Source organism: Protopterus annectens, chromosome 8.part0 (genome assembly GCF_019279795.1).
Source record: "Protopterus annectens isolate FY-2018-M chromosome 8.part0, PAN1.0, whole genome shotgun sequence".
NCBI lineage: Eukaryota > Metazoa > Chordata > Ceratodontiformes > Protopteridae > Protopterus > Protopterus annectens.
The window spans coordinates 1,412,212,511-1,412,233,600 of NC_056741.1; the positions used below are offsets into that span (position 1 = coordinate 1,412,212,511).

Consider the following 21,090-nt stretch of genomic DNA (forward strand, 5'->3'; position numbering starts at 1 on the left):
GTAGACATCTGGTGACTCCATGTTTGATGTCACAGTATTCAGAACTACTGAAGCAGTAATTTACTTGAATGTCTACTGTTATTGTAGTTCTCACAGTTATACGGCATTCATAATGTACGGTAAGCATTTATTCCTAAAAATGCGGGTAAATATATTTAAAATAAAAGTACAAGCAGTGAAGGCTTCTGTCATATTTCCAAAGTGTTGCAGCACAAAAATCAGCTGTCACTGTTTAGCACATAATATTCAAACATTAACTGGGGAACTGTAATTAAAATGTGTGGAAAAAAATAGAAAAACATATATATTCATAAAAAACATCTCAACTATATTTCTTTGCTATACTTTTCAGACTTCATCAGTCTTTAAGATGTTGACTTAAGATGATTGTCAGACCAGAATAATAAGATAATGTAATGTTTTCATTTTCCTTTAGTGGATGCATTGAAAGAACTGCTGTTGAAGAATCTTTTCTTGGGTGAAGAATCAGACTACGCATACAGAAGGTCGTCACTGGAGAATTTCAGTAAAAGTTGGAGAGTGTCTCAGTCAAGCTCAATTCACAGTGACATGCAAACTCCCTTGGAGTTTCCACTTCATGAACTGAGCTCCTCTAATGTGTCAGGGCAGACAGTCTTCCAAGACAGTTCATGTGAAAGCTCCTACAAGAGTGGCACAAAACTTAGCTTTCCTGTACAGGATACAGAGATGGGGACAAATACCACTAACTCTGGAACAGAAAATTCTTTAAATGACTTTGTCCCAGGAGAAAGAAGTGGAGAGGTATCGAGCCTGAAGGTTTCAGAGGAAAGGCCTAAGAAAGAGAATTTGCAAATACAAGGGGCTGTTGAGGAAGGACTGGAACATTTTTCTGATGCACAGGAAACACATGTAGAGACTTCTTCAGAAAGCATAAGGGTGGTGGTCGAAGAACAGGAGGAGGAGGAGGAAACAGAGAAACGGACTGTGATACAACCTAAAGTCTCAGGTTAGATATGACTTGTGTGTTCTACTTATTTCACTAGCATACAATATCTGAGTTTTAAAGTCTTTCCTGCAATTAACACTGATTACATGGTCAAAAACCTATCACAAGTCAACAAAGCGAACTTAACACATTTTGTCTGTGTCATACTCTAGTATTCATGGTTTGTTGATATAAGAAAGTGTCCTTATATCTTCATGGGGTGGTTTTGTTTTAAACATTGCATGCAAGATCAAATCTTGATCCATTTCACTCGCAGGTTGACTTATTCAGTTTTGCCCTAGTATGCAATGATGTTTTCTGATATTAATTTATTTCAGTTGCAAGTGAACCTGGTCTTTTGCAAATTGTTTTTACCCATAACCTGTACCACCGCAAGGACAAGTATAAATGGTGTGTATTGTATATTAACCTAATTTGTGGTGTACTGGTAATTTGCATACAAAAAGTAGTGGACTGGTAAGAGCAAAAAAGATCCAAGGAAATAAAATATATATTTATATATAGAAACATACGTACATACATATATTTGTGTGTGTATATGTATGTGTATATATATATATATATATATATATATATATATATGTGTGTGTATATATATATATATATGTATATGTGTGTATATATATATATATATATATATATATATATATGTATATGTATATGAAGTCACATAACATAGATGTGGGTCTGTATATGTATAAAAATGCTTACATATGCCTCGAAAGAAATACAGAGCATTGCATTTTATCAAAAAGCAGCTTTAGTGAAATTGTGGTCAGTAGTGATAGCTCACTTTTCTCAGTGTTGGTATAACCCTGTTGTTGATGAGAAGTGTGGGCAGTGATGTCCCTCCCCCATATGGGTGGTTTGACGGGCACAATCTCCTTTAAAAACACTTGTGCCAAGTTCATATCAACATTGGGAAAGAGGTGATGTCCTACTTAGTAACCAGCTTCCATACATTTTTCATATAATGACACAAAATCTTGCATTTATTCAAGTGTTGGTGTAGAATTGTGTTTATATATGCTTATATTTATATACACACGAGCAGGATTAAAAATTAAATTAATGTGGTGCAAATTAAACAAATATTTTATTCAGAAGTGAGTGCTTTTGTTCTTAAACCGGACTACTTTAGGGCGTTCTCACAAAGCTTAACATGAATTACAATTATTGTAAGAATTAATGTACAAAGAAGATAACAGTTCCTCAGAAGGTGTTGCATGATTTAAAAAAAAAGTGTTTCACCTGAAGTTGTCAAGTTGTGATGAATCTTAAAGACCTAAATGCCTTGGACAAGATAAGCCAGTATAAGGAGAGGAAGTCAACCCTTCACTCTAAGAAAATTAAACCAAGGAAAGCTCTGGGGACCAGTGAAGAGTGCAAATGTAAGCGATTACCGAACCTGCTGAAAGTAGTGGATTGTTCTTGCTTTTTAGGTACTAGGTTTCTAAATGTGTATAGTGAAGAGAAGAATTGGGGTACCAAAAAAAGTTGATCTGGTTAGAGCTAAAAGGGGCTACAAGAACAGTTAAAGAGAATGGACCATTAGTGACAATCTGAGGTTAGGTGATATACTGGTAGTAAGAAAGAGAATTAGCAGTCTAAGTAATGGTCTGGCATTGCATGTAGAGGATTTACAGCAATAATCAGGTCAATTTTCAGGAAAAAGTTTAGAACAAAAGGAGAAAATCTACAGTAAGTGTATTATGGCTCAATGTGGCTTGTGCCTAGAATGTTGAAAATCACAAAAAGCAGAGTTCAGAAAGGAAAGGCAAAAAACAGATCACAAGGAAGAGGAGCATGGAAGAAGGGAAAAATCAAAGGAGTATTTTGGTAACGAGGTGTTAAGTGTACAAAGTATAGTAGTAGTTGATGGTAGAAGTAATGAAAAAAAAATTAATGCGCAGCTAATGAAAATTCTGAACATTCAAAGTAAACAAACATATCACTAGAGGATTGAGAGAGGAAATGATAAAACCATAGTGGAATGTAGATGGGAGTAGTGCTAAGCCAGGAGATTGAATACCTCTTAAAGTAAATGGGCGTCTGTGTAAAATGCAAGTCTTCTACCCACTAACTTAAGTTTTCTGAATGTGTTATGGAAAAAAGTGCATCTGACCCTTCAATTAAGAGCTTTTAAGAAGAATCTGTAAGTAATACAGAGAATCTAAAAATGATACTTCAGTCATATTTAAGTGAAGTTAGTGCTAGGGGCCTGTCATTTGGAGAGGATTTGGATGATCCTTTTATCCAGTCAGAAATGTACCATTTGTGGCCTTGTATTTATTTATTTGTTTGTTTGTTTGTTTATTTTAACCATGTATGTCTGACTGAGCGATAGCCCATGTTCAGTGGAGGCCCAGGAGGAAAAGCCCCATACAGAATCATTTTCAAAGACATGTTCAAAAAATGGTCACTGGACTTGTGTGAAGTTGAGGTGCCAAGTCTGGTTTAAAGTCGTGAGCAAGTCCATTTCAGTCTGAATTGATGACCTCTGGTAGTTTGGAGTACTATGTGATGTCCCCACGCTGGGTTAGTAATCAAGGAGCCTGAATCCTCACCAGTGACACTGGAGAAGGATGTTCACTTGGAATACAAATGGATGCACTCAGTATTTCCAGATGAAGACCTCTCTTCATCAAACACAATTTCCTTTAAGAGCACACAGGGCACACAATCAGTTTTGGTTCTGGGTGTCTCTGTCTCTCCCCAGGTCTGCAATAAGGCTTCCCACTGGTACTGGTGCTGTGAAGCCACAGCTTCATGCCCCTGCCCCATGTAGTTGACCCACACACTCTCTTGAGATTTAATTTTCTCACACACACACACACACACACATTGTTGATACATTTTAACACAAGCAAACCTCACAAATACATTTTCAGCACAAGGAGCTTTACAAATCAGTTTGGTATACAAATAACATATAATTATTTACAAAATTCCAGCTAGCTGTGCTGACATATGTCACAGATCCACTGTCGTGTTTCTCCTGGCATGGCCAATAGTACCTCCTATCGTCAGACCTCTCCCCCCTTTGAACACTCAAGCTAGTTTTTCAAGTGCCCCTTGATAAATCATTGTTTGAGAGGAATGAGCCTATCTGTGAATACATTACCCTGTACCCTGTCTTGAGATCCCATTTACCTTGGCATTGCTGACGCCACCACAGTGCTGCACTGTCATAACATATGCCTGCAACCCTAGGCTCCACCATAGTAACTTGGCATTTTCCTGGCTGGCTCACTGTAGCCATAGATCCCCTTCAGACTTCCTCCTGCCTCCTTTTGTATGTACGTAGTACCAGGACGTCCCTATCATGGTAAGGTTTCATCATGTTAACATGGTACAGTTTGAGCCCCTGCCTAGCAGTTCTACCATGTAGTTAACATCACTGACCTTCCTTACCACTTTGAAGGGTCCCTCCCAAGCTGCCTGCAGCTTATTGTGTCTGACAGGAATGAGAACCATCATCTGCTGCCTACAGCATACTCTCTTGCTCGAGGATTCCTGTCATACCAGACCTTTTTCTGCTGTTGGGCTCCTGCCATGTTCTCCTGGGCCAAGCCCATGAGCTCCCTGAGCCTTGTCCTGAGGTTTAGGACATATGACACAACAAACTCCTTGTGGGATTCACTTTTGCCCTCCCACTCATCACGAATCGTATTTAAAGGTCCCCTCACCCTATGCCCATACAGCAACTTAAAGGGTGAAAAACCTCTGGATTCCTGGGTACCTCTCTGTAAGCAAACAGCAGATGGGGCAAATATTTGTCCCACTCTCTCTTAAACTGGTCTGCACATGCCTGTAACATGGTCTTTAGTGTAGAATTAACCTTTCCACAGGACCATTAGTCTGGGAATGGTATGGTGGTTTTTAGGTGCTTCACCCCACAGTGCTTCCCCAGACAACCCAGAAGGTCTGACATGAAATTGGCACCTCTGCAGTCAGTATTTCTCTCGGGGAACCTACCCTGCTGAATATCTCTAACAAATCATTTGCCACCTTTCTGTCTCAATGGAGGACAGAGAACCTGCCTCAGGGTATCTGGTAGCATAATCTACTACCACCAGGATATACATCTTAAGTGTGGAGCTTGGAGTACTTGGAGGTGACGCAATATCCATAGCTACCCTCCTGAAATGGCTCCTCAATAACAGGCAGAGGCATCAAAAGAGCTTTAACCTTGTCTCTTGCCTTGCCTACTTTTTGGCACTGCTCACAGATCCTGCAGTACCCTGATGTTCATCGTGTTACACTGCTGCAGTCATTAAACTTGGGTTATCCTGCCATCAGGTGGTTCCCCAGTCGGCCTGAGTTCCAAAGTCTTGGTCCGACGTCAGTTGCTGTCGCCTCCTCCCTGACGTTAGTGCAATAGGGAGTATATAAGATGCAGCCGACGCCATTTTCATCAATCTTTCTTGCCGCGCGGTGCCCGAAGCAAAAGCAGTTCGCAAGTGCCGGTCGGCCGTCTCCTGAGATTTTCTTTCCGAATCCAGAACCGAAGTCTTCTACAAAGCTAAGTACCCCGTTGGGGAAACTTTTTCTTGCTTCAGACCGATGTCAGTAAAAGTTAATAACTGTATTTCTTGTGGAAACAAATACCTCATAAGGATTTCCATTCCTATTGTATCCCATGCCTAGGCCCCAGACCACAATGTCACTGGTTGCCGGTTTTGTGCTAGGTTTAACAAGCGCACTATTAAACGTCGGTTTGATTTTGCCCGACATTATTTTGGTAGAAAATTCATTTGTACCATGCCGTCGGAACTTCCGACGACCGGAATACACAAAAAGCGCAAAGACAAGGATAGGCATCCGAGGCCCAAAACTGACGAAGCCTCTTCTAGGCCAGTCGCCGGTTCTCCGGTTTTCAGCGAGGCGCCTTCGCAGTCCCTGACTATCGCTTCTGTAGAACCACAGGCTGCCTCCGACTCCCATGTGGAGATGGCTGAGCCTTCAGACGCACAAGTTATTCAACCTACTGAGACTAACCTTTGAGAGGGATCCGGAGTAGCTGAGCAACCCACAGCTTTAGAGGGTGTCTTCAGACCTACTCAGTTAAGCATTAAACCCTCAGCTAAGTCTAAGCCTCCTTTAAAATCAAAGAAACAAATACAGCATTCTCCAGGACAGGCCTCCATGCCTAAGAAACAAATGCTCAAAATGGCCGAAGACCTAATCACTCTGATCAGGGGGTCCCATCCCCCTCCTGATAAAAGGCCTAGACAGGATGCAGACTGTGACTCATCCGACCAGGTGTCCATCTCTTCTGATTCATCCTCAGACCTAGGATACTCTTTACCCCCTTATGAGGATTCTGATGCTGAGGAATCAATTCCATCAGCCTCACCGCCTGAGGACTACTCCTTTGGGGAAACCCTACATACCATGAGGGAGCATTTCCACTGGGAAGGCCAGGATTACTCAGAATCCAAGAAAAGGCTCAGAGACTTCCTTTTATTACCTCAACACAGACCCCTTGCTATTCCGCAAGTGTTAGATATTGTGGATGATGTGTATACTGAATCCAACTTAAATCCTGATTCCTTACCTCCAGCCCCGGTTAAACCTGACAGATACTACAGAGTCCCTATCTCTCATAAATTTCTGTATAAAAGCCCTGTAGCTGACCCTGAAACTATTTGTCAGGGACCCAAAGGAGTTAAGGCCTCATCAGCCAAGAGTCCAGTTCCCTCTGACAGAGTTTCCAGAGCATTAGACAGATGGGAAAAGAAAGTACTTCTGCAACTTTAGCAGTGAGAGCCTTAAATTGCCAGTTTCACATGCTAAAATATCAGCAATTTTTACTGTCTCAGTTAAAACAAAAATGCTTCCAGAATCAGATCCCCCTAATTTTAAAGAAATGCAGGATTTATTGCATGCAGCTGAACAAGTGGGAAAGCATACTTTGCAATGTGGTTTTGATTCTCTAGAGGCCTCCTGCAGAGCAGCAGTTACAGGCTCTGTTATTAGAAGACATGCTTGGTTAAAAGAACATACGTTACCAGATCATGTTAAAGCAAAATTATTGTATGCACCTTTGCAGCAGGATGTATTATTTGGAGTTAAGGCAGAAGAGGTATTAAAGAAAATGGAGAATAAGGCAAAATCTATGCAAATGGTGAAGGATTTCTTACAGGTTCAGCCTCCTAGATTTAGCAGAAACTAGCCAACTAAGAATTGGTCCTTTCCAATTACAGACAGACCTCAAAGGGGAAGATACAGACATCCAAGAGGTAGAGGTCAAACACAAGGTCCTTACAGGCCTCGACAATGGGTTGCATCAGACCAAAAAGAGGGGGAAGACCGGCCCCAACCATATAAAAAGCAGCTCCAATGACTTCCCACTACAGCTGCCAAACAAATCCCTCTTGGCAGCCCCCTTGGGAGGAAAACTAGCACTCTTCTACCACAATTGGCAAATGATCACCAAAGACAAATGGGTTCTCAACATTGTATTTCAAGGTTACAGGTTCCACTTTCACACTCTGCCAAGGTTAAAAGGAATGCCAAATCTGCCACCAAATCAATGGGCAGAGGCTCAAAAACAAATTACAGCACTTATGGATATGAGAGCTATTCAAAAGTTACCATCACAGGAGCAAGGACAAGGATTTTACTCAAGACTCTTTCTGGTACCCAGAAAGGACAGAGCCTGGAGGCCCATTCTGGATCTTTCATCTCTAAACACTTACCTGGATGTTCCGAAATTCAAAATGTTGACACTACAGCAGCTTCATCCCATGCTGGGCAAGAAAGCTTGGCTCGTGACTTTGGACCTCAAGGAGGCATATTTGCATGTCCCTATCCGACAAAACTGCAGAAGATACCTCAGATTCATAGCTGGTTCAATGCACTACCAATTCTCTGCACTGCCCTTTGGCTTATCTACTGCGCCCAGGGTCTTCACAAAGTGCCTGGCACCAGTAATTGCATTTTGCAGACAGAAAGGAATTCAAATTTATCCATACCTGGACGACTGTTTGATTCAAGCAGAGAGCAAGGACATTCTTCTAAAGCATCTGGCGTTTGTAAAAAAAAGTTATTAAGTTGCCTGGGGTACACAGTAAATGAAAAGAAATAAAAACTAATGCCCTCACAAGAGATTATATTCCTGGGTGCCAGCTTGAGCACAACGGCCCAGATGGCTTATCTCACACCAGACGAGCAAGGACAACTGACTCAGTGCTTTCAATTGATGGCAACAAAGACCCAACTCCCTGCAAGACAAATTCTGCAGGCCTTGGGTTACATGGCATCCTGCATACTACTAATTCCATATGCCAGACTGCATAGGAGGAAACTACAATGGTACCTAAAGAATGTATAGTCTCAACACTGTCAATGTTTGGAAACAGTTATACCACTAATCCCTTGCCTTCAACAGGAGTTTCAATGGTGGGCTCAAGCTTGTTACCTCAACAAGGGACAGCCTTATACACAACCCACAGCCAGGCAAACACTGACAACAGATGCATCGGATTACACCTGGGGAGCACACATGGCAGGCAAATGTATTCAGGGCATGTGGCCCGCAGAACAAAGGCATCTTCACATCAATCAAAAAGAGATGCTAGCTGTACAAAATGCCCTTATAGCTTTCAAGGACCTGCTGCATCCAGGACAACTACTGCTAAAGACAGACAACACCACAGTTATGTGGTACATAAACAAGCAAGGGGGCACTCACTCCTACCCCTTATGCAGACAAGCCATGACCTTGTGGAACACAGCTATAAACCTTCAAGTCCATCTGCAAGCACAATTCCTGCCAGGAGAGAAAAACACACTGTCAGACGACTTAAGCAGAAACATCATGGATCCCCACGAATGGGAATTGAATCCACAAATATTCAGAATGATAACACAGAAATGGTGGAGCCCGGACATATATCTGTTTGCATCCCCAATAAACTGCCAGCTACAAAAATTCTGCACAAGGAGTTACCATCCACAAGCATGGAAAGTGGATGCCCTCTCATTCAGCTGAGAGAACCTACAAGTATACGCTTTCCCACCACTACCTCTCCTGCCAAAGGTACTCATAAAAGCCAGGCAAGAAGAGCCAAAGATGATCCTGATTGCACCAGACTGGCCACACCAGCACTGGTACCCAATCTTAAAGTGCTTAGCACAAGAACCACCCTGGATTTTGCCTCAAATCCCACATCTGCTGACTCGGCACAACAATCAATTATTACACAGCCAGCTAAAGACCTTAAACCTAGCTGCATGGAAGATTCCTTAGTCAAGCAAGCAATGCCTCTCTCTAAAGCTGTTATGGATGTCATTCTGGAGGCCAGAAGGCCTAGTACCAGGAAAGCCTACTCGGATAAATGGAAGAGATTCTGTGCCTGGAACCAAGCTTACAGCCTTGACCCTCTTGTCCCAAACATTCAGGCAGTTACGCTTCTACTTGGACAAAACCAAAGCTTTCAGAAAATCTGAGCAATTATTGGTAGCATGTGCTGCAGGAGCACATAGAAAAGCCATTTCAAAACAGACTTTAAAAATGGATAGGACATTGTATACATTTCTGCTACACATACCATGGAAAAACAGTACCTCAGAGGGGGTAAAAACATAAGACTGCCCCATAGAGCACCTACTCCAACTTGGGACCTCAACTTTGTTTTAGAAAAACTAACTTTACCTCCTTTTGAGCCAGCTAACACAGCAGAATTAAAATATATCTCTTGGAAAACTACTCTGCTCCTGGCAATAACATCAGCACGAAGAGTTTCAGAATTACAGGCACTAATGGCAGTGGAACCTTTCCTCATTTTCCACCAGGACAGGGTGTCTTTAAGAACTAACCCTACATTTATGCCAAAGGTGGTCTCCAGTGTGGTTCTAAACCAAACTATTCACCTGCCAACTTTTTATCCTAAACCACAGAATAAAGGGGAGAGACTACTGCACTCTTTGGACATTCACAGGCAGTTACGCTTCTACTTGGACAAAACCAAAGCTTTCAGAAAATCTGAGCAATTATTGGTAGCATATGCTGCAGGAGCACATAGAAAAGCCATTTCAAAACAGACTATTTCAAAATGGATAGGACATTGTATACGTTTCTGCTACACATACCATGGAAAACCTGTACCTAGCAGCATTAGATCTCACTCCACCAGGGCAACAGCCACTTCAACTGCCTACCTCAGGGGAGTACCTACCAAGAATATTTTGGAAGCAGCAACTTGGAGTTCTGTACATACCTTCACCAAGCATTGCCATCTGCCTCTATACTCTAAATCCAGAGCTGGCCTCACCACTGCAGTGCTGCAGGGCCATATAGCCACCCCTAATGCCTTATAGAACCAGCCACCCTACCTTAGCTTTGGGATTCTACCCAAGTGTAATGACTGCAGCAGTGTAACACGATGAACATAGTACAGTTTTGTACCTACCATAAATGTAGATGTTAGAGTGTATACACTGCTGCAGTCCAGGTTACTCTCCCTCCTTCCCCTCTTACTGGCTGGTATGTACCTATGTCTTCTACCCTTACTACCTATGGGGAGTATTTGCTGGTAGCTGTAAGTTGTTTTTTTGCTTTTCTTATGTATGTTTTATTAGCAATTGGAATTGCCTACCTATTTAGAGGCACCTGACATCTGGGGCAAGAAAAACTGAAGAAAATGGTGTTGGCTGCATCTTATATACCCCTGTCGCACTGACATCAGGGAGGAGGCGACAGCAACCAACAGCGGACCAAGACTTTGGAACTCAGGCCGACTGGGGAACTGCCTAATGGCAGGATAATCCAAGTTTAATGACTGCAGCAGTGTATACACTCGAACATCTACATTTATGGTAGGTACAAAACTGTACTTTACATCCCTTCCAATCCCAGGCCAAAATAATTCTGCATTCTCTTGGTACGCCGTATGGCCATATGACCTGTAAAAGGAATGTCATGGGCTATATGGCTAGGAGTGCCAGATGGTAGGCTCTAGGTACTACCAACTGCTGTATTACCTCACCCTCTAGCCCTCCCTCAGGGGTCCAGTCTCTACACAATAACCCTTTGTTGCAGTATTCAGACTCCCCTTTCCTTGAGAATCAGGTGCCTCCCGTAGCTACCTCCCTCAAGCCTCTTAGCGTACAGTTTGAGAGCTGAGCCTGCCTCAGCTCTACTTTTGTAATTCTTCCCAGCTCCCCTTCCTCAGGAAGTCTAGGTATTCTCTGACAGTGATGCCTCACTGCCAACCTGGGTACTACCACTCACCTCTGCCCTTGCAGTCACTCTGCCCAAGGGAACATCAGTACCTACCAGCAGCTGTGGCTCACCTTCAAGATCACTGTTACAGGTAGCTCCCTCCCTGAAATAGCCATGTCACCAGCCTTGGTTTTAGGTGGGGTATCTGTCTGGGTCTCCCCAGGCTGCCATACCCACATAACTGTCTCCAAGCCTGATTGCATGTAACTGCATGCGCTCAAGGTACTGCATTATGAAAATCATTTCCCATCAAGTCATCTGCATGGATATCCTCAAACCCACCTACTTGCTTCATTTTCCACTATCCCAGTCAAGGAGAACCCTGGCCAAAGGCATTCGGAATGGGGTCCCTCCTAAAACTCTGACAGGAGTTGACTGTCGCTCAAGCAAGTACTGTTCCTCTTTTACCACTGCAGGCTTCACAATGTTTGTCAGTGACTCTGTCTCTCTCTCTCTCAGCAGTGGCCTGTTTTCCATGCACTAAGATAGGATATAACCTCTTGTGATAGTTTGGTACCCCTGTTGTCTCTAGACAACGTACCACTGCCATACTGTTATTCCCACTTGCTGGCTCCCCCACTTTTTGTTCCCCACCTTGCCTCCGTGGACATTTATATGCTACATGGCCCCACTGTTTACATTTAAAAAATGTAACCCTTGATTCTGGCCATGTACCCGAACTAGTGGCTTCCCCTGTTACTGTCAGACTCTGTTGGGGTGGTTTAGGCTGCCCACTATGAGTTCCCTTATATCCATGTGCAGCACTGTGCTTCGCTTTCCTGTGCAGTGATGCCTTGCTTGCTAAGTAGACATCCACTTTCGTCCCCAGCTTATCAGCACAGTTACATTCTCAGTCTGCCAACCAGATTCTCATGTCCTCAGGCAAAGTGCTAAGGGCGTGTTCCATCTCCAACAGGTCTGCCAACCCTTCAAAAGTGGTGACCGGACACCCACTCACCCATCTATGAAAGTAAGCTCAGCAGCATAATCACACATACTTTCATCTGCCTAGTGTCTATGCTCACTGTATGCGTTCTGTAAGCTTCAGGTGTTAACTTAAAACATTCACGTAAACATTTCTTGACTTTGTCATAGTTTAAACAGTCAATATCAGACAACTTAGAAACAACAGTTATAGCTTTGGCATGGTGTAAGGGGATTAGGAGTTGTACCCAGAGTCCTTGGTCAACATTATACTGTTTATATACCCTTTCAAATGTATGAATAAAACTATTAAAATTATCTACCTCTGTAAAATGTGAAAGAAATTTACTGACCTTAATTGCTTCTGGGGTTTGGTTATTCTCTTCCCATTACCTCCATGACCCTGACAAAGAGTCCCTCTTATGTTGATGCTGCTTCTCATTATCTTACCCTCCAAATGCCACAGTCTCTTTGCTGATTCTAATTCCATATGTTTGGCCTCCAGTTCCAGTCTCTCTAACTCCAGATGGATTTTGAAATCGTGTGAGGAAAAGGTGAACTGTCCTGTTTCTGAGGGCTGCAAATTCCCATCACCAGACTGGGTATTCTCCTGGTTGTTGGTTTGAGCTGTGACTAAGGATGAAATAATTTCCTATTTAGCAAGGTTGGCATATTCCAGTCCTTGGGCTTCACACACCTTGGCCAACTGGTTCTTTGTCAGCTTGCCATAATCCTCTACTGACATTTTTGCCTGCTCACCCTGACTAAACTAACAAAAAATAATAAATGAGTAAAACTGTTGTGATATGAGACTCTGAATATTCACCTTGTGGCTGCTTGAGAAAATACCTTTAGTGACAACTACTTACAAGCTACAGAAGTTCAGTATCCACACCACCGCTCACCAATATGTGACATCCACACACTGGGCCAGTAATCAAGGAGCCAGAATCCTCACAACTGACACTAGAGAGGGACATTCACTTGGAATACAAATGGATACATTCATTATTCCCAGATGTAGACCTCCCTGCATCAAACATAATTTCCTTTAAGAACACCCAGGGCACACACTCAGCCTGGGGTCTGGATGTCTCTGTCTCCTCCCAGGTCTCCAGTAAGACTCCTAACTGGCACTGTGAAACCAGTGCTTCATGTCTCTGCCCCAAATAGCTGACACACTCTTTTAGATTTAATTTTCACACACATGCACACGCACACACACACACATACACATACACACACACACACACACACACACACACACACACACACACACACACACACACACACGCACAAACCTGGGAAAGGCTGGCAAAGATTACCCACTCTACCAACTTTTCCCAGACTATAAGGTAGATTCACTGCCATCAGTAAGTTACTATAAGGCTCTTAAAAGGGTATCCAGTTATGCTAAGTGAAGTTAATATTAATACAAATGGTAATGTTGACCAAACAGCAAGGCTTTCAGGAGTGGCCAGAGTTATCGCCAAATAAATATGTGCAAATACTCTCAAAGCTTAAATATTTTCCAAAAAGGACCAGACACAATGAAAAGTTTAAATATATTTAATGATAAATAATAAAAGAAGAAAATACTAAATATCTACTTACAATAAACATGAGTTTCATTCACAGGGAATATTAAAAATAACACTGATGGAAAGTCTCACACTGTTATAGAAAAACAGTAGTTCCTAATCTCACTATAATTTCCTGACTAATCTAAAATAATTACTGTTCCCTAGGTAAGTTACTTAATACCTCAAGGCAAGATGATGTGGGTGAGGGTCTTTCTAGTCAGGTTTCCAAGAACGGACTGCCCAGACTGACTGAGAGAGTTCTCAATATAATATCTAAATATTATTTCAGAGTTGATTACACAAAGACGTCACATCTGGTCATCTGACTTCAGTTTCCCATGCTATCACCAATACTAGAAGCTGACAGAATTTTAGCACCTATGTGTTACCTTACACACAGATATAGCTTTATCCAGTTCTCCTGTAAGTCATAAAACCATTTCACTCTTCTACATGAGCTACCAACTATTCTCTAACACAGACATTGCCGTCTCTAGCTCCATTCAAAACTGTGGGATAACATCTTTATGGCTTAACCCATAAAGTAATTTAATTTTAAGAATATTTTGCAAAGTCAAGTGGATTAAGATTAACCTCTTCACTTCCAGTATATGCTATTACAATGTATACATTTAATTCTGTTACAATAATGCATGTACATTTTCCTTCTAACAGGGCACATTGTTGATATATTTTAACACACACAAACCTCACAAATACATTTCCATCACAAGGATCTCTACAAATCAGTTTGATATACAAAAGACATACAATTATTTACAAAATACCAGCTAGCTGTGATGGCATATGTTACAAATCCACTGCCCTATTTCTTCTGGCATGGATGGCATACCTTCTATCGTCACATGCTAATAGCAAAAAAAGTAAATAGAAAGTTAACCATCACCAGATTTAAGACTGCGACAGTTTCCTTGATACAGAAGGAGAAATTCCCACTGCTTGGTATCTAAAAGGAGGACTGTTCATCCTGGGAAGCAAGAGGGTGTCAATTTCGTCAAAGGAGGAAAGCAAAGAGAACTCTGTTAACCTGTAGACTTGAGAAATTAGTTAGTTATCAAAGGGATTGTGGTAAAATGAGGCATATAAACCAAAGGGGTAATATTAGCACAGATCTAAGGGTTCCTTAAAAAAATTGAGAAATTGGGTAAAATCTGCAGTGGAATATCATAAATATGAGAAACAAAATCATCTAGTTAAAAGACAAAGGCCATACCAGTAAAGAAAGGTGTCACTCTTGCTGATTCAGTTGCTTAAATATTTCAAAGGTGTAAACTAATTCTAAGATACTATGCAAAAACTAAAGAATATGTGCAGTGGGACTAGACTAACTACAAATAAGGCTTTTTTAAGCCTGGCAATTCTTCTCAAATCTCTGACAAGTTCAGGTATCCTTGATAAGTGTAAGGGGCTTGGGAGAGGAAACATTTAGAAGCAGGGGCCTGAGAGATGAACACTTTTTGTCTGCCTGTTCCATAAGAGGCATGCGTGTCAAACCAGGATGTATTTGCTGATATTCTTTGTGTTTCACTGTTGCAGTCATCACATCTGGGTTATCCCTGCCAGGGTAGCCTTCGGCTCTCCCGAATACCAGAGGCTTAATATTTCTGCATCGGCTGCTGTTGCTTCAGGACTGACGTCAGGTGATCAGTGGTATAAAGTAAGGCAGCTGATGCCATTACATCAGTCTTTCTTGCTGTGGAGCTCGAAGCAGAAGCAGTTTGCACAAGTGCCGATCGGTCGCTACCTGAGTTTCATCTACCGAATTGAAGTTGAAGTCTTCTAAAGCTAAGTACCCCATTGGAGATCCTTTTTTCTTGCACTGATGTCAGGAAAAAGTTAATAATTGTATCATCTGTGGAAAGCAAATACCACAGAGACTTCCATTCTTGCTGCGTCACTTGACATTGCCTTGTATGCCAGGCATAGCTCTCCCCTCAACAGCCTGTAGGAGACAGAATATAGGGATATAAGGCACTGAAGTGGTCTGGACAGGACATGTTACTTACACTTATATTGAAATCATTCAATTATGCACCCCCCCACTTACTTATAAGAATATAATAAAAGTTCATATGTAATGCACTTCATATTTAAAAATACAATTGATGATGAATTAGATCCCCAGGGTGAATTTCCTATCTCCCATCCAGTCATCAAGGTTCCATAGGTTGGTAAACAATTATGACTGAAAGAGGGGGATAGATATGAATCTGTATTTTCAAAAGGACGTTATAATAGAAGGATAAAGAAAAAACATATGTCAGGTTTGTGGATGCCGCTAACATATAATAGGTATACTAGATCAGGAGAAGATATATTGCAAAAATGCTGGCATACATTACAAAATCTGAACATCGTAAAAGTGTTAGATTTAGACAGACCTAGATAATCGAGATTTACCTATAAAAGAGTGTTAAATTTAAAACAAAAGTTATGATCTGATGTTATCAATCTTCACGTAATACTTCACTGTGAGGGCTCTGTTCCAAGCCTCGGAACTGACCCTGCCATCTATTTCAGCTCGCGCTTTCCAAACTCTCAAGCTAGGCTTTACCCATAATGCTCCTCCTCTAAATTACCTGAGATCTCATTTGCCGCTTTGCGTGTTAGATGCATACGACTGCTCCCGAGCTTTGGCTTATAATTAAAGTAAGTTTTCTTTGGAAATATCTTTTCTTCCTTCTTATAAATTTTCTTCAGCTTCTAAAGACTTTTTTTCCTTTACACGCTCCTCTCGTTTAATATTTGTAGTATGCATCTCCCTCACTGTCCTTTTACTGTCGGTAGTGTTTTCCTCCGTACCATTGTTGGTACATCTTTTTACCTATTTAGATATTCCTTTAAATACCATTGCTGGTATTTCCCTTCCTTTTCTCTGTTCAAAAAAAAAAACTTTCTCTGTTACTTCTTTTGTGGTTCAGTGTGTGTGTGATTACCTTATCATGGCTGACAAACCCAAATCCCCAGCTAAGTTAGCTAAGGTAAACTCGGGGGTTTAAAAGGTGTAAAAAATGTGAGAGAAAAATGTCCAGCTCTGACGGGCATGTGTTGTGCGTTTATTGCCTGGGTAAAGTTCAGCTGCAGGACTGTTCAGTATGCCATGGTTTCTCCACCAGGGCACTCACTGAACAGAAAAATAAGCTTATTCTTAAAGGACTGCTAAAAGGTGACTGAAGAGACCATTTCTGGGTCCAAGACAGAAGCCAGTTCATCATCATCTTCATCTTCGGCTGCTAGTACTTTGGAACCACCTAAAAAGATTTCTAAACAGCCTTTGGTGTCAACAGGTTCCTTGGCAATGAATGGCAAAAAAAAAGATTTGGCACCTACAAAGACTTCAGAGTCTACTTCAACTGCCTCTGCACCAAGAGATTCATCAGTACCGGAGCAGTCAGAAGTTATTTTTGTTCCAAGATTTGGATATTCTCCTTATATAGATCTGTTTAAGGATAGACTGCCCAACACCTTTGTTGATCCGAGACCTCCTAGGTCCCCTTCAACATCATCCATTCGATCACTAAGAATCTCTCAGAATTGGACATTGAGACTGGTGGACCTTGCGGCGAGGGGATTGTCTTCGGTTCCTAGCCAAGCCAGCACCATGACAAGCCCTGTGACACTATCTTTTCTTCCTCCTCCAACTCCTATTGAGTCATTGGAGCCTAGTGTTCTGACAGACCCAGTTCCAACTGTCTTGGTTCCGGTAAGAAAATCTTCTCCTGAACTGAGGGTTGCCTTGAGTTCCTTTGGGCTTTTGGGACCGGAGGCCTCCTGGGGTCAAGACTCCCTGGCCAGTTCCAAGGTGCATAGATTGACTTCATTAATTTCTGAGCTTTCCATGCCCTTCAGTGCTTTGCCCTTCATTGGATCAACCCAGGCTTTGTTTTTGGGGGTCACCTGCTCGATGCAGGGTGGGACCTTGGCTCTGAAGGAGTCCATTTCAGTTCTGGGCTCTCCCTTCCTTCTACGGGGGGGGGTGGCCTTCCGGATTATGGAGACTCAGTCTGTGTCATCCCTGTCGGGCCAGACTTGTACCTCTCCTCAACATGAGCTTCCATCAGTCTCTTCCCCAGGACAGAGGGCACAAAAGCCCCAGGAAAGGCACGCTTTGGACACTTCCCCAGAACATCTCCCCCGTGGCAGTACCTGTGGAAAAAAAGTGCAAAAGGAAGCAGTTAGATTTCCCAGAGGAGTTCTTCACTGAAGATACTTGACTTTGAAGGGGAAGATTCCCCCAGGTCACCCCCTGATGATTTTCCTTTGGAGACATCCTAGGGATCCTGAATCAGAGAGGTGGGTGGACTTCCCTCCAACCTTCCTCGGAGGAGTCTGTATACCTGGAGGCTTTTTGTGCCCAACCTTCTAGTTCTTGGATCTCTCCACCCACTGACTAGCTCATTAAACTGATCACGCAGCAGGATTGTCAGATCCTCGACTCCATCAAATTGATCCCTAAGAGAACTGACTGGATCAAAGGCATACCTGTAGATGCTGTGGTGATAGCGGCAGCCACTAAGAAGGAACTTGCTGAGGAAAGTCCAACTATCCATTTTCCTAACAAGGAGTCTAAGACTATGGATAGGTTTGGGAAGTGCTTTGCTCTCAGGTCTTTGAACTACATGGTTCACTTTACAAGGTTACAGAGGGATCAAGTCAAAGAGCTCTCTAATACCCTCTCAAGAGCAGTAGCTGATGGGGTACTGGACAGAGTTAATTCTCATCTAGCCACCCTCAAAGCAATTTCTAACTCATCCATGAGGCTGATTGCCCATGCAGCTGAAGGGATGACAAGAGTGGCAGGTTCAGGCATAGCCATTAGAAGGCACGCCTGGATGCACTTGTGTGACTTTGAGGAGTCATTTAAAGTGTCATTTGTCAACATTCTATTTGACAGATCATTCCCTATTTGGTCCTAAGGTAAAATACACTCTGGCCAGATGTGAGGAAAGACAGGAAGACTCTCTCTGCCATAGGCATACATTTCTCCACTCCTCAACGGTCCTATTCTAGGAACCAGAGAATTGGGGAGAGTATGGTTTAAGAAGTCCCAAATGCCTTTCCAGGACTCACGTGGCAAAGACTTTCCCTGGGGCAGAGGGGGAAGTAATGGAAGATGTTGCCCTAGAGGCAGAAGTGGTACTTCCTACCAGCAGTCCTGAATGGAGGCCCAATTGCCTTCCTCTGGAGGCAGTCGGGGGACAGTTATCCCTGCACTAGCCAGCCTGGCAACTGATAACTTTGGACAAATGGGTGCAGGGTATCATATCCAGAGATTACACAATTCCACTTTCTATGAGTCCAAGACCACAAAAAAGATTCCCAGATGTTCCATGCAGTCACAGGGAAGCAACAGTAACAAAAGTTCAAAAACTGCCCAACAAAAGAGCCATCCAGAAATTCCCACCAGACCAAATAGGATCCAGGTATTACTCAGTGTTATTTTTACTGCACAAAAAACAGGGGACTTCCATTCATGGAAAAAAAGATTGGATGTGCTCTACAGACCTCCAGGACATATATATTACCACATAAAAATGGAGAAATGCTCCAGGAGATTCCTGTGCTTTTGGCTGGGAGCATGTCATTTCCAGTTCAGAGCACTGCCCTTTGGACTCACCTCAGCCCCCAGGGTTTTTACCAAATGCATGACAGTGGTAGCAGCTCATATCAGACTGCAAGGTTTTTGAATTTTTCAATATCTTGATGACTGGCTCCTCACCACTACCACCAGGCATCAGTTAGAACAGGCAAGAGATTACACACTGCATCTGTAGGCATCACAATAAATCACAAAAAAAGTCAAATTTACAATCCTCACAACAAATACAATTCATCAGAGCCCTGTTGGACAGAGTTACAGGAATTGTATCTCTCCAACTGGAGAGGCTACAAAGATCTCGTCAGCCTAATTATCCAGAGCAAAAGTGTTCCAGCCAGGTCCTACAAGCATTAGGCTGGATGGCAGCCTCTGTCACTCTAGTTGCCTTAGCAAGATATCGCATGCGAATCTTACAATGGTTGCTAGCCTCCCAGTGGTCTCTGATGGATCAGCCAATGTCTCACCACATCTTGATTACCAGTTGCTGCAAACAGGAGCTTTCGTAGTGGCTCCATTCCAATGAGATTCTTTCAGGCCGTCCATTCATCCTTCTTCAATCCCATGCCACAGGGACCATGGATGCTTCCCAGATAGGGTGGATGACATTATCTGGGAGGGACACTCCATGTCACGTAGTCCCAACTGAAAGCTAACTTGCACATCAGTGTTCTAGGGATGAGGCAGTGCTGTTTTGCAACCATTTCAGGAAGCCATTCCTGTAGGAACAGTAGCAGTTCAGATGGACAACATGTCAGTAGTCTGGAACCTCAACAAACAAGGGGGAGCCAAATCTTGCCCATTGTGTCGAGAAGCCCTCAAAGTTTGGCAATGGGCGATTTCTTCCAACTGCTTTCTCACAGCAGCGCACATTCCGGGGAGTTCCAACATGATGGTGGGCAAACAGAGCAGAACCAATCTCATGCCTCACGAGTGGTGTTTCAATCCTATGGTGGCAAAAAAGATTTTTGTCACTGGGGCTAACTTTGCTGTGATCTTTCTGCATCCCCCTAAACAACAAGTGCAGCAATTAGTTTGCCCTAATCCCCTGCTCCGGGAGAGTCACCCAGAGATGCTCTTGTCTATGATTGGCCCCCCTGTCTTATTTATGCCCTTCCCCCAACTCGTTTGATATCCCAGTTTCTAAAGATGTCAGAGAACTCAGTAATCCTCATTGCCTCCTGTTGGCCTCGACAAGTCTGTTTTCCCTTCCTTTGGTCTCATCTTCTTCAGAAACCTTGGATGCTCTTCCTAGCTCCAGATCTGCTGTCTCATCCGGAGGGCATGGTTCATCCAAACTTCCTCCATCTCAAGCTCAAAGCATGGCTTCTCCAATTCCCATGATTGCCAGTCATCCTTCCCTTTCTTCTCCTGTCCACCAAATCATTGTGGCCAATCATAGGTTCATAGGTTCGTACTAGGCTATCTGCCCTGGGGCATTTATAAGCCTAGCCAGAGTGTGTGTGGCTTTCACCACCCCTTAGGATGAGAATACTACGCCCTTTTAGGGTTTAGTTTACTGTGCCTCTGTCTAGTAGTGACACAAAGATGACCCCCAGGGTAAACCTACGATCTCCCATCCACTCGTCAAGATTTCTCTTGAATAGAGTCAGTGAGGGGCTCTGCCTAACATGGACTGGGATTCTGTTCCAGAGTGTAGGGAGCCTCTGGGTTATGAATCTGTCCCTCCAGCACGTTCTATTTATTTCTGTGTTGAGGTTTAAGTCTCTTGCTCTCGTGGCTCTAG

The 21,090-nt window shown here is 42.8% G+C and overlaps 1 protein-coding gene across 2 annotated transcripts in view; it reads left to right on the top strand.

The window, feature by feature from the left end:
* ARHGEF12 (Rho guanine nucleotide exchange factor 12) overlaps positions 1-21,090 on the top strand; it is a 3,716,336-nt gene that overhangs the window by 3,372,566 nt on the left and 322,680 nt on the right. For both annotated transcript variants that reach the window (XM_044081016.1, XM_044081015.1), the window contains one exon: positions 437-988. In XM_044081016.1, the coding sequence (XP_043936951.1) occupies positions 437-988 (552 nt within the window). The remainder of the gene's footprint in view (positions 1-436; positions 989-21,090) is intronic.